The following is a 14,692-nucleotide window of genomic DNA, read 5'->3' as shown; positions in this document are numbered from 1 at the left end:
ACCACTGCACAAGTTCAGCATGAGGTAAGTCAAACATCAAGGCATTCCAAAACCAAAGTAATGCTAGACTTTTTGAATAACAATAGCAATAGCGATGGTAACATGAACTTCTTGAGTTCCATTCAACTTCAATGATTATAATGAACTGGTCTAGTTTATATTGACAATATTCTTGATCCATTGCTCATTTTCTGATTTAGACAGAGAAAATAAGAATAAATTTAAGAAGGTTAATTTGGAATTTATTTCTTTTTTTGATACTTTAACCAAATTCACATATACACCACTGACTGGTGGTATAATCACCACCGATAAAACAGTCTCATTTAAGGTAAATTCTGCTTTTCAACACTCCAATTAAGGGGGTACTTTTAAAAGGAGCATGGTACAAACATAGTGCAAGGACCACAGCTTCATTTATTCAACAGTTGGATGCAACTACTCACTGGTTCTTCACAAAAGCTAAACTCACAAAGGTTATGATTTTAAATTTTCATTTCTTGATGCAGCATAAAAAATCTACATCAATATATTACACATAATTTTAACAAGTATTCCTAATTTTAAATGTATATTACTTCCTAATTTTGATCGAAATAAAATTGCTATCTTAGCATGTCATGGAACATGATGAATTCAAGAATCTTTATTATTGTACAGCAGAATCTAGTTCAGTATAGTATAACCATATACAGTTGGCCCTCCTTATCCGCGGATTCCGTATGCGCGGATGCAACCAACCGCGGATCAGGAAAACCCGGAACTGCTCTTCCAGCGCTCGTTGTTTGAGCATGTACAGACTATTTTTTCTTGTCATTATTCCCTAAACAATACAGTATAACAACTATTTACATAGCATTTACATTGTATTAAGTATTATAAGTAATCTAGAAATGACTTAAAAGTACAGGCAGTCCCCGGGTTATGAACGAGTTCCATTGCTGAATCCATCTTTAAGTCGGATTTGAAATCCGAACAGGTATTATTTAGCATCACTTAGTCAAACGTTTTTCTTAGTATATAGTACATATTTTACCTTTCTATGCATATAAAACACTTAAGAAACATACGTATTTCAATAAATTAACCACCGCATTGCTTAGTAATAATTGTAGCTTTCATCGGAGCAGGGCCTTTCATATTCTCTATTAAAATAGTTCCGATTGTTGACTGATTGTAGCCTAACGCTTTTCCAATGACCGATGGTGTTTCACCTCTTTCCGATTGCTTTAGTACTTCCACCTTATTTTTAATCACGATTGTGATTATTTTCGTGAACAGAAACACTGCGGATTCAGAGCTGCACCGCCAGGTCCTAATGTTCACCGCACGGAGACACGTTAAATAAATTCCGGGGTTCCGTTGGGTCCTAAAGACCACTGCACTGATACATATTAAATAAGGGACCTGAGCATCCGTGAATTTTGGTATCTGCGGGGGGGGGGGGGGGGGTCCCGGAACCAATCCCCCGTGGATATGGAGGGCCGACTGTAACCATTTAACAATTACAGCACAGAATCAGGCCATCTTGGCCCTTCTAGTCTGTGCTGAACACTTACTCTCACCTAGTCCCACTGACCTGCACTCAGCCCATAACCCTCTGTTCCTTTCCTGTCCATAAACCTATCTAATTTTACTTTAAATGACAATATCGAACTGCCTCTACCACTTCTACTGGAAGCTCATTCCACACAACTACCACTCTCTGAGTAAAGAAGTTCCTCCTCGTGTTACCCCTAAACTTTTGCCCCCTAACTCTCAACTCATGTTCTCTTGTTTGAATCTCCCCTACTCTCAATGGAAAAAGTCTATCCACATCAACTCTATCTATCCCCCTCATAATTTTAAATAACTCTCTCAAGTCCCCCCTCAACCTTCTACGCTCCAAAGAATAAAGACCTAACTTGTTCAAACTTTCTTTGTAACTTAGGTGCTGAAACCCAGGTAACACTCTAGTAAATCTTAACAGCCTTTATAACAGGATAACTAAACCTTTAACAATGGCTCAACATCACACTACACCATGCCATATCTTCCTAATCACCCTTCATTAACCCCATCCACCATCCCATTCACCAAACATAACTCATGGAAAGCTGAATGAAAATCATCGGTAATTAGTTAGAGAATAATTAGTTCAACGTATAAAATAATACAGAGCTATTGCAATTATGTGGTGTGAATAAGTGCCCACTAGGGGAGTTCATAAATTCATACCACCAGCGCCTAATCTTATTTATTCAGGATCTTAGGTTAAAAAATCTTAGGTTAAAGAGATCCTTCAGATGCTGAAAGTCCAGACACACACACTAAATGTTGGAGGAATTCAGCAAGTCAGGCAGCATCTATGAAAAGGAACAACCAGTCGATGTTTTGAGCTGAGACCCTTCATCAGAACTGGAAAGGATGGGGGACAGAAGCCAGAATAAGAAGGTGGGGCAAGGGGAAGGAGTACAAGATGGCTGGTGATAAGGAAACCGGTGAAGGAGAAGTTTGTGCATGGGATGAAGTGAGGAGCCAGGAGGAGAGAAATGAAAAAAGTAAAAGGCTGAAGAAGAGAGCAGTGGACCATGCAAGAAAGGGAAGGAACTGGGGCAAGAATGGGAGGCCATAGGCAGGTGAGAAGAAGACAAGGAGCAAGAGGGGAGCCAGAATGTGGAATAGAAAAAAAGAGGGGGGGGGGTAAAATTACTGGAGGTTATAGAAATCGGTTTTCATGCCATCAAGTTGGAGGCTACTCAGACAGAATATGAGGTGCTGCTCCTCCAAACTGAGGGCAGCCTCATCGTGACTGTAGAGGAGGTCATGGACCGACATATCAGAATCAGAATCAGAATCAGGTTTATTATCACCGGCATGTGTCATGAAACTTGTTAATTTAGCAGGAGTAGCTCAATGCAATATTTAATATAGAAAGGAAAAAAAGTAAAAATATATAAGTAAATCAATTACAGTACATGTATATTGAATAGATTAAAAGTCATGCAAAAATAGAAATAATATACAGTATATTAAAAAAGTGAGGTAGTGTTCATACATTCAAAGTCCATTTAGGAATCAGATGGCGGAGGGGAAGAAGCTGTTCCTGAATCACTGAGTGTGTGCCTTCATGCTTCTGTACCTCCTACCTGATGGTAACAGTGAGAAAAGGGCATGCCTTGTGTACTGGGGGTCCTTATTAATGGATGCTGCCTTTCTGAGACACCACTCCTTGAAAATGTCCTGGGTACTTTGTAGGCTAGTACCCAAGATGGAACCAACTAAATTTACAACCCGCTGCAGCTTGGTACATTTATAGAAGTTTTTGAGTATTTTTGTTGACATACCAAATCCCTTCAAACTCCTAATGAAGTATAGTCATTGTCTTGTCTTCTTTATAGCTGCATCGACATGTTGGGACCATGTTAGGTCCTCGAGATCTTGACACTCAGGAACTTGAAACTGCTTATTCTCTCCACTTCTGATCCCTCTGAGGATTGGTATGTGTTCTTACGTCTCTCCCTTTCTGAAGTCCACAATCAGCTCTTTCATCTTACTGACATTGAGTACAAGGTTGTTGCTGCCACACTACTCCAATAGTTGGTATATCAGAATGAGTGAATGAGTGAACACCAGAAAATCCTGCCTTTTGTGGCAAATGGAGTGAATGTGCTCAATGAAGCAATCCCCCAATCTATGCCCGGTCTCCCCGATGTAGAGGAGGCTGTACCAGGAGCACCAGATCCAGTAGATGACTCCAACAGACTGGCAGGTGAAGTCTCACCCTGAATGGTTGTGATAGAGGAAGTGTATGGGGTAGTGTGGTATTTGTCCTGCTGGCAGGGATAAGTGCCAGGAGTGTGATCAGTGGGGAGTGACAAGTAGACAACACAGTCATGTAGAGAACAATCCCTTTGGAAAGTGGAGAGTGGTGAAGAGGGAAAGATGTGTTTAGTGGAAAGATCCTGTTGAAGATGGAGGAATGTACAGGGAATCATATACCCTAATCGTTGACTGTTTATTCTCTCACATAGATGCTACCTGGCTTCCTAAGTTCATCTAGCATTTTGTGGGTGCTGCTGTCAATTTAATCAATATGCTATAGAGTGTATGCTAAATCACTCTACAGTCCAGTTCCCCCAAGCATAAACATTTTAAGTATTTTTGCAGACTGAACCTATAAAGAAAGAAATTCATGTACCTTCAGAAATTTCCCATTTAGACATTTGTCGCTTTGCTTCATCTGAATCTTTGTGTAATAGGTTTCCATCCAATGAGAAGTGAATGGCTAGTTGGCTAATTATTGGTACCTGTCTGTAAGCTCTTTCCTTAAATATAAAAGAAGGTGGCATATTAAGAATTCAAGCAAATCTTACAAAATACAAGCATTCCCATTATCCATTAAAATCAATAATAAAAATATAATTTCACTCAATGTACTGGAGAAAAATAGCTTATAAAAAGAGAAGCAAAAACAATCTTCAGTTTAGAGCAATAAACATTGTTTCAGCAGCGATGTAGCAAAAGAGAAAATGTTGAATGGATGCTTAACTTATGAACTGACATAAAATATTTTATGTAACAGGCAATTCATAAAAATAAGAATGAAAGCATAGGTAAAAAGGAAGAAAAGCAGAACTGAAGCAGTAATTCACTTGCATATGTTCCAATTTAATATACTGCACTCAGCACTTACAACAAGTTCCCCTCTTACCAGAACACTCTGCAGAACACCTCCATTCAATCTTCAAGGGTGACCCTGAGTTTCTAGTTCCATCACCTTAATTGTTCATTTGATTAACAGACTGACCTATTAATTGTGGCTTCCTACACAGTACACAAGATACCCCAACCTAAGCTTGAGGAATATCATCTTATGGAGCTGTAAGATCAAGATTCAATTTCTGCTGCTGTCTAGAAGGTGTTTGTATGTTCTCTCCATGATCATGTGGGTTTCCTCCAGGTGCTCCAGTTACATCACATATTTCAAAGAGATACAGGTTAGGGTTAACAAGTTATGGGGATGCTACCTTGGTGCCAGAAGCAAAGCAACATTCTGGGTTTTCCCCAGCACATCCTCATGGTTATTGAAGTAAAAGATAAATTTCACTGTCTTTTTCAATGTTTCGATATACATGTGACAAAAAAAGCTAATTTCATCTTTGAGGTCTCTGGAGGTCTGTGACCTGTCGTGTTCTGCAAGGAAGAATGCTGGGGTGCCTGTTCTTCATGATGTATGTGGTCTCACAAGTGAGCTTGCAGATAACACACAAACTGGCAGGGTTGTTAATAGTGAGGAAACGTTGTCAAAGGATATAGACCAGCTGGAAATTTGGCTACAGAAATGATAGATAGAGTTTCTTCTGGACAAGTATGAGGTGGTGCATTTTGGCAGGTCAAATGTAAAAAGAGCAGGGGCAGCCTAGACATTCTGTGCGCAACAGATAAAGAGGACACCTTGGATTGCTTGGATTGTGCAGCAGGAGAGAGTTCAAATTAAGAGAATGAGGGCATTCAGAACATTCTGTGCACCACAGTTCCCAAAGAGATGAAGGATTGTGCATAAGTAGGCACTTCCCAAAGGCCAATATAAAGTTGGTATTAAGAGGAACAGACACTGTGGGAGTGGCCATAATTGGAGTGGGGAGCTCAAGCTTTGGCTCATAGAGACTTTAGCAAAGAGAGACGAAGGCTGTGGTTTGATTTTTTCATTCAATTTTTCTTTCTTTCTTTCTTTCCTATTGCACAGTTGGAGCAGTGAGGATGCCAGGCAGGATAGTGGAATGTTCCTCTCCTGGCATGCGAAGAAGGCAGAGAGCCTCCAGTATCCTTGGCGAGAAGTACATTCAGCTGCAGCCGCTTTCAGACCGTGTTAAGACCATAAGACCACAAGTTATAGGAGAAGAATTAGGCCATTTGACCTATTGAGTTTGCTCTACTATTTCATCATGGTTGATTCAGTTTCTCTTTCAGCCCCAATCTCCTTCCTTCTCCCTGTGTCCATTCATGCCCTGACTAACCAATAATCCATTAATCTCCACCAATGACTTGGCAATAACAGTCATTCACAGCTGCCCGTGGCAACGAATTCCACAGTTTCAGCACTCTCTGGTGAAAGAAATTCTTCCTCATCTCCATTCTAAAAGGACGCCCCTCTATTCTAAGGCTGTATCCTCTGGTCTTCAACACCCCTGTCACAAGAAACATCCTCTCCATGTCCACTCTATCAAGGCCTTTCAACATTCAATAGGCTTCAATGAGGTCGCCGTTTATTCTTTTGAATTCCAGTATGTACAGGCCCAAAACCATCAAAAGCTCCTCATATGACAAGCCTTCCAATCCCAGAATCATTTTTGTGAACCTCCTTGGAACCCTCTCCAATGTCAGCAGGTCCTTTCTTAGACAGAGGCCCAAAATGTTCACAATACTCCAAGTGAAGCCTCACCATTGCTTTATAAAGACTAAATATTACACCCTGGTTTTTATAATCTAGTCCTTTCAAAATAAATGCTAACATTGCATTTTCCTTCCTCATCACAGACTCAACATGTAAATTAAACTTTAGAGACTCCTGGACAAGTCACTTTACAACTCAAATTTTTGAATTTTTGTCTCCATTTATAAAACAGTCCATGGTTTTATTTTTTTCTACTAGTGCATGATCATATACTTCCCGACACTGTATTCCACTTGCCACTTCTTTGCCCATTCTCCTAAACTGCCTAAGTCCTTCTGTAGCGTCTCTGCTTCCTCCAAACAATCTGCTCCTCCATCTATCTTCATATTGTCCACAAAACTGACCACAAAGCCATCAATTCCATCATCCAAATTATTAACATATAATGTAAAAAGAAATGGTCCCAAAATAGACCCCTACGGAACACCACTAGTCACTGGCAGCCACCAGAAAAGGCTCCTTTTATTCTCACTCTTTGTCTCCTGCCAATCAGCCACTATTTTTTTCCATGCTAGAAGACTTCCTATATGCGGCACCTTGTCAAAGAGCTTCTGAAAATCCAAGTACATGGCATCCACAGATTTTCCTTTGTCTATCTTGCTTGTTTTTTCTTCAAAGAATTCCATCAGCTTTGTCAGGTAAGATTTTCCCCCAAGGAAAGCATACTGACTACAGCCTATATTATCATGTGACCCCAAGTACCCCCCCCCACCCCAAAACCACATCCTTAACAATCGACTCCAATATCTTTCCAACCAGTGGTCAGACTAATTGGTCCATAATTTCCTTTATTTTGCCCCTTTCTCTTCTTGAAGAATGGAGTGATACTTGTAATTTTCCAGTCCTCCAGGACCTGCCAGAATCAATTGATTGTTGAAAGATCAATACTAAAACTTTCAAAATCACTTCAGCCACCTCTTTCAGAACCCTGGGGTGTAGACCATCTCATCCAGGTGAGTGCTCTACCTTCAGACTTTTCAATTTCCCAAGAACCTACTCCCTAGTAATGGCAACTCAGACACTACTGCCCCCTAACCTGCTTGAACGCCCGGCACACTGCATGTCTTCCACAGTGAAGGTTGATGCAAAATACTTTTTCAGTTCATCCACCATTTCTTCGTCCTTGATTTTTCAGCAGTCTGGTATCTACCTTTGCCTCTCTTTTTACATTTTATATAAGTTTCTTTGAAGAAACTTTTAGTATCCTCTTTAATATTATTAGCTAGCTTACCTTCATATTCTACCTTTTCCTTCTTTATGACCTTCTAAGTTGCCTTTTGTTGGTTTTTAAAAGCTTTCTAATCCTCTAACTTCCCACTAATTTTTGACCTATTATATGTCTTTTCTTTGGCTTATATGTTTGCTTTGACTTCTCTTGTCGGCCACAGGTGCGTCATCTTGCCTTTAGAATACTTCCTCTCTGGGATAATACACCTTGTGAATTGCTCCGAGAAATTTCAGCCATTGCTGCACTGCCATCATCACTGCCTAGTGTTCCCTTACAAACAATTTTGGCCAGTTCCTCTCTCATGCCTCTGTACTTCCACCTACTCCAATGTAATACTGATATGTTTGACTTCAGCTTCTCCTTCTCAAATTGCAAGATGAAGTCTATCATATTATGACCACTGTGATAAGGAATTGGAGCTGTAAGAGGATGAATTTCGAATCATTATGGAGGCTGAGAAGGCTCATTCCAATGGCCTAATCAACGGCAGGAGCAGACTATAGTGATGAGGTTTCTCGCAGGTTGGCCATGCTTGTTAAAAGTACAGAAGAGACAAGTGGGGCAGTCTTTGTTGGGAGTAGGCTGGTGGTGAGAGTAGGGGTGTCAGACTTCAGCCCAAAGGAAGTATCGGCTTGAAAGAGAAGTTGGGTTGGTAAGCTTCTGTTAAGGTACCCTTGATTTTTGTCTTGCTGCACCTAATTTAGTAAATGACTGTTGTGTGTTCTTCATGCCAGATGTTGGAGTCCTGGGAGACCCAGAGTCTCCAGGGAACTACATCTGTGTGAAGTGCATCTGACTGCAGCTTCTTGAAGACCATTTTCAGGACCTGGAGCAGCAGCTGGATGACCTTCAGCTTGTACAGCAGAGTGAGGGGATAATCAATCAGAGTTATTGTAGTCACCCCGAAGTTGCCGGAAGTGAGTAGCTGGATGACTGCAGGAGAAATGGAAATGTGAACAGTTAGTTAGCACAAAGCACTCTGTGGCCATTCCCCTCAAAAATAAGCATGTCACTTTGGAAAAAGAGAAATTCAAAGAACACATGGAAGAAAGATATCAAGATTGAAATTAGATGATGGGTCACTCCTCGTCTACCCTTGAGAAACTGGCTCAGAACAGAAGACGATGGAGATGGGAGGTCACCAGTGGCCTATGCTCCACCCACTTCTCCAGCTTTTTCCAGATATCCACGTTCCTCTTCCTGCTGCCTTAACATGGATAGAGTTCCTCTTGTCCTCACCTACCATCCCTTGAGCATTCACATCCAACACATCATTCTTTGTAACTTCTGCCATCTTCAACAAGACACTACCACCAAACACATCTTTATCTCTGCCCCATCCCCTCCCACTCTCTGCTTTCTGGAGGGATCGTTCCATCCTTGCTTTCTTTGACTGTTTATCATTCCCCACTAATATCTTTCCTAGTACTTATCCCTGAAGACGGCCGAAGTACTACACCTGTTCATTCACCTATTCTCTCACCTCCATTCAAGGCCCCAACCAGTCAGTCCAGGTGATACAAAACTTCACCTGCATATCTGTTGGGGTCATGTACACTATCCAATGCTCCCAATGCAGCCTCTCGACATTGGTGAGACCCGATTTTTATTGGGGGTCCATCAAGAAGAAATAAAAGTGTAGACTATTTTCTAAATGGAGAGAAAAATCCAAAATCTGATTGCAAGAGACTTGGGAGTCCTCATGCAGGATTCCCTAAAGGTTAATATGCATGTTGAGTCTGTGGTGAGGAAGACAAATGTGATCTTAGCATTCATTTCAAGAGGACTCGAATATAAAGGAAAAGACGTAATGTTGAGGCTTTACAAAGCACTGGCGAGTCCTCACTTAGACTATTGTGAATAGATTTGGGCCTCTTATCTAAGAAAAGATAGGCAGACATTGGAGGGGGCTCAAAGGAGGTTCACGAAAAAGATACCACGATTGAGAGGCCTGTCATATGAGGAATGTTTGATGGCTTGAGCCTGTATTCACCAGAATTCAAAAGAATGAGTAGTGAGCTCATTTAAACCTATCGAATGTAGAAAGGCCTCAATATAGTTCATGTGGAAAGTATGTTTCCTATGGTAGGGGAGTCAAAGATCAGAGGGCACAGCCTCAGAATAGAGGGAATTCCTTTTTAGAATGGAGATGAGAATAAATTTCTTCAGCCAAATAGTGGTGAATCTATAGAGCAAACACGAGGAAATCTGCAGATGCTGGAAATTCAAACAACACACACAAAATGCTGGTGGAACACAGCAGGCCAGGTAGCATCTATAGGGAGAAGCGCTGTCGATGTTTTGGGCCGAGACCCTTCGTCAGGACTAACTGAAAGGAAAGATACTAAGAGATTTGAAAGTAGGAGGGGGAGGGGGAAATGCAAAATGATAGGAGAAGACCGGAGGGGGTGGGCTGAAGCTAAGAGCTGGAAAGGTGATTGGCAAAAGTGATACAGAACTGGAGAAGGGAAAGGATCATGGGACGGGAGGCCTAGGGAGAAAGAAAGGGGGAGGGGAGCACCAGAGGGAGATGGAGAACAGGCAGAGTGATGGGCAGAGAGAGAGAAAAAAACAAACAACTAAATATGTCAGGGATGGGGTAAGAAGGGGAGGAGGGGCATTAACAGAAGTTAGAGAAGTCAATGTTCATGCCATCAGGTTGGAGGCTACCCAGCTAGTATATAAGGTGTTGTTCCCCCAACCTGAGTGTGGCTTCATCTTGACAGTAGAGGAGACCATGGATAGACATATCAGAATGGGAATGGGACATGGAATTAAAATGTGTGGCCACTGGGAGATCCTGCTTTCTCTGGCGGACAGAGCGTAGGTGTTCAGCGAAACGGTCTCCCAGTCTGCGTCGGGTCTCACCAATATATAAAAGTCCACACCAGGAGCATCGGATGCAGTATACCACACCAGCTGACTCACAGGTGAAGTGTCGCCTCACCTGGAAGGACTGTCTGGGGCCCTGAATGGTGGTGAGGGAGGAAGTGTAAGGGCAGGTGTAGCACTTGTTCCATTTACAAGGATAAGTGCCAGGAGGGAGATCGGTGGGAAGGGATTGGGGGGATGAGTGGACAAGGGAGTCGCGTAGGGAGCGATCCCTGCGGAAAGCAGAAAGAGGTGGGAGGGAAAGATGTGCTTGGTAGTGGGATTTCGTTGGAGGTGGCAGAAGTTACGGAGAATTATATGTTGGACCTGGAGGCTGGTGGGGTGGTAGGTGAGGACAAGGGGAACCCTATCCCTAGTGGGGTGGCGGGTGGATGGGGTGAGGGTAGATGTGCGGGAAATGGGAGAGATGCATTTGAGAGCAGAGTTGATGGTGGAAGAAGGGAAGCCCCTTTGTTTAAAAAAGGAAGACATCTCCTTCGTCCTGGAATGAAAAACCTCATCCTGAGAGCAGATGCTGCGGAGAGGGAGGAATTGTGAGAAGGGTCTTCTCCCATCATTTTGCATTCCCCCTCCCCCTCCTACTTTCAAATCTCTTAGACAGACAGACAGACATACTTTATTGACCCCGAGGAAAATTGGGTTTCGTTACAGCCGCACCAACCAAGAATAGTGAAGAAATACAGCAATATAGAACCATAAATAATTAAGTAATAAGTTAATCATGCCAAGTGGAAACAAGTCCAGGACCAGCCTATTGGCACAGGGTGTCTGACACTCCGAGGGAGGAGTTGTAAAGTTTGATGGCCACAGGTAGGAATGACTTCCTATGACGCTCAGTGTTACATCTCGGTGGAATGAGTCTCTGGCTAACCAGTACATTATGGAGTGGATGGGAGTCATTGTCCAAGATGGCATGCAACTTGGACAGCATCCCTAGTATCTTTCCTTTCAGTTAGTCCTGATGAAGGGTCTCGGCCCGAAACGTCGAAAGCACTTCTCCCTATAGATGCTGCTTGGCCCACTGTGTTCCACCAGCATTTTGTGCGAAGCTGTAGAATTTGTTGCCAAAGGCAGCTATGTCATTTGATATAATTAATAGTAGAGGTTGATAGATTCTTTATTAGTCAGGGCATGATAGAATACAGGGATAAGGCAGGAGATTAGGGCTGAGAGGGAAAATGATGAAATGGCAGAGCTGACTCGATGGGTAAATGGCATAATTCTAGTGGTTTTGTGGTCCTGTCGAGTACCTCCACTCCATCCACAAAATGCAAAATCTCCCAGTGGCCAAACACTTAAATTCCTATCCCCATTCTTGTTCCAACACATCAGTCCATGGCCTCCTCTTCTACCACGATGAGTACACTCTCAGTTTGGAAGGGCAACACCTCATATTCCTTCCAGGTAGCCTCCAGCCAGATAGTATGAACATTGATTTCTTTAACTTCTGGTCATTTTTTCCTTCCCTCCCCCATTTTTCCTCTTTTTCAATTACCCACTCTGGCAACATACCTCTTCATCTCACCTATCTATCACCACTTCCCTGGTGGCCCTCTTCCTTCTTCCATGATCCACTCTCTTCTATCAGATTCCTTCTTCTTCAGCTCTTTGCCTTACCTATCACCTCTCAGCCTCGTACTTCATACCCCCTCCCCCACCCACCTGGCTTCACCTATCACCTTCTGGCTTGACCTCCTTTCCTCCCCACTCCTTCTTATTCTGGAATGTTCTCCCTTCCTTTTCTGTCATGATAAAGGGTCTCATCCCAAAACATTGACTGTTTATTCATTTCCATAGCTGCTCCCTGACCTGCTGACTTATACCAGCATTTTATATGTGTTGCTCTGAATTTCCAGCATCTGCAGAATCTCGTGTTTACCAAAAGCCTTTTTTTCCAGATAAATAAAGAGTAAAAGAGAGGCAATAATGCTGGAAAATGATGCTGGACAGGTAGTAATTAGGAACAAAAAAGTGATGGATAAACTTATTAAGTTTTGCATCAGTCTCCATTGTGGAGATACTAGCAGTTTGCTAGAAGTTCAGGAGTGCCTGGGGGCAAAAATGAGTGTACAATCGGCCCTCCTTATCCACGAGGGATTGGTTCCGGGACCCCTCACGGATACTGAAAAACGCGGATGCTCAAGTCCCTTATTCAACCTGTCTCAATGAGGTGGATCTTAGGGCCCAGCGGAACCCCAGACCTTATTTAACCTGTCTCAATGCGGTGGACATTAGGACCCGGCAGCGCAGCTCTGAATGCGCAGTGTTTCTGTTAACAAAAATAATCACGATTGAAAATAAAGTGGAAATAATAAAGCGATCGGAAAGAGGTGAAACGGCATCGGTCATTGGAAAAGCGTTAGTCTACGTCAGTCAACGATCGGAACAATTTTAAAGGATAAGGTGAGAAAGGCCCTGCCCTGATGAAAGCTACAATTATTACTAAGCAACGCAGTGGTTTAATTATTGGGTTTTGGGGTTTTGGGTTTTTGATCCTCCCGGCACTGAAACATATGTTCTTATGCATTTTATATGCATAGAAAGATAAAATATATACTATATACTTAGACAAACGCTTGACTAACTAACGCTAAATAATACTGGATGTACCTGTTCCGACTTACTTAGTAAGAGAACATCCGATTTTTTTCAATCCCAATCCACGATAACCCACGCACATCCTCCCATATACTTTAAATCATCTCTAGATGACTTATAATACCTAATACAATGTAAATGCTGTGTAAAATAGTTGTGATACTGCATTGTTTAGGGAATAATGACAAGAAAAAAAGTCTGTACATGCTCGAACAACAAGTGCTGGAAGAGCACTTCTGGGTTTTCTCGATTCGCAGTTGGTTGAATTCGCGCATACGGAACTCACAGATAAGGAGGGCCGACTGTAGTCGTTTTTACTAAGGAGAAGGAGCTTGGGAAACCGAAAGATCTGAAGGTAGATATGTCACCTGGACTAGATGAGCTACACACCAGCATTCTGAAAGAGGTAGCAAAAGAGATTGTAGAGGCAGTAGTAGAATCACTAGATTTTGGAATGGCTCCGGAGGACTGGAACATTCAAAAGATACTCGACTCTTTATCAAGAGAGGGAGACAGAAGAAAGGAAATGATGGGCCAGATGACCTGACTTCAGTGGTTGGGGAAGTGTTGGAGTCCATTATTAAGGATGAGTTTTCAGGATTCTTGGCGGCACATGATAAAATAGACCAAAGTCCGCATGGTTTCCTTAAGGCAGGGGTTTCCAACCTGGGGTCTGTGGACCCCATTGGTTTATGGTAAGGGTCCATAACATTAAAAAAATTAGGAACCCATGCCTTAAGGGGACATTTTGCCTGTCAGATCTGTTGAAATGCTGTGAAGAAATAACAAGCAGAACAGATAAAAGAATTAATGTATGTTGTAAGCTTGAATTTCCAAAAGGCTTTTGACAAGGTGCTTCACATGAGGCTGCTAAACAAGATAAGAGCCATAGTATTAGAGGAAATATACTAGTGAGGTCAGAAGATTGGCTGACTGGCAGGAGGCAAAGAATGGGAATGACTGGGGCTTTTATAGTTGGTTGCCCAAGACTAGTGTTGTTTTGCAGGGTTTGGTGTTGGTACCACTTTGTTTCACATTACATGTCAATAATTTGGATGACAAAATTGATGGCTTTGTGGACAATATGAAGATAGGTGGAGAGGCAGGTAGTGTTGAGAAAGCTGGCTATCTGCATAAGAATTGAGACAGATTGGGAGAATGGGCAAAGAAGTAACAGATGGAATATAGTGCAGCAATGTTTATGGCCATACACTTTCGTAGAAGGAATTAAAGCACAGACTATTTTCTAAGTGCGGAGAGAATCCAAAAATCAGAGGGGCAAAGAGTCTTGGGAGTTCACATGTAGGATTCCCTAAAAGTTAAATTGCAGGTTGAAATGCTGATAAGGAAGGCAAATTTATTTCAAAAGGACTAATATATAAAAGCAAGGATGTAATGCTGAGTGACTTTACAAGGCATTATAAGACTGTACTTGAAGTATCATAAGCAGTTTCAGGTTCCTTATCTAAGAAAAGACATGCTGGCATTGGAGAGGAAAAAAGGAGATTTGCGAGAATTATTCCAGAAATGAACAGTTT

At 42.1% G+C, this 14,692-nt stretch overlaps 1 protein-coding gene across 1 annotated transcript in view; it reads right to left on the bottom strand.

The window, feature by feature from the left end:
* Positions 1–14,692, bottom strand: part of dnai1.2 (dynein, axonemal, intermediate chain 1, paralog 2) — a 147,865-nt gene that overhangs the window by 115,669 nt on the left and 17,504 nt on the right. The window contains exon 5 of the mRNA XM_073064242.1: positions 4,181–4,307. Coding sequence (XP_072920343.1) covers positions 4,181–4,307 — 127 coding nt within the window. The remainder of the gene's footprint in view (positions 1–4,180; positions 4,308–14,692) is intronic.

Source organism: Hemitrygon akajei, chromosome 13 (genome assembly GCF_048418815.1).
Source record: "Hemitrygon akajei chromosome 13, sHemAka1.3, whole genome shotgun sequence".
NCBI lineage: Eukaryota > Metazoa > Chordata > Chondrichthyes > Myliobatiformes > Dasyatidae > Hemitrygon > Hemitrygon akajei.
The sequence above is the reverse complement of the archived record's forward strand: the minus strand, read 5'-3'. Positions and strand labels throughout refer to the sequence as shown.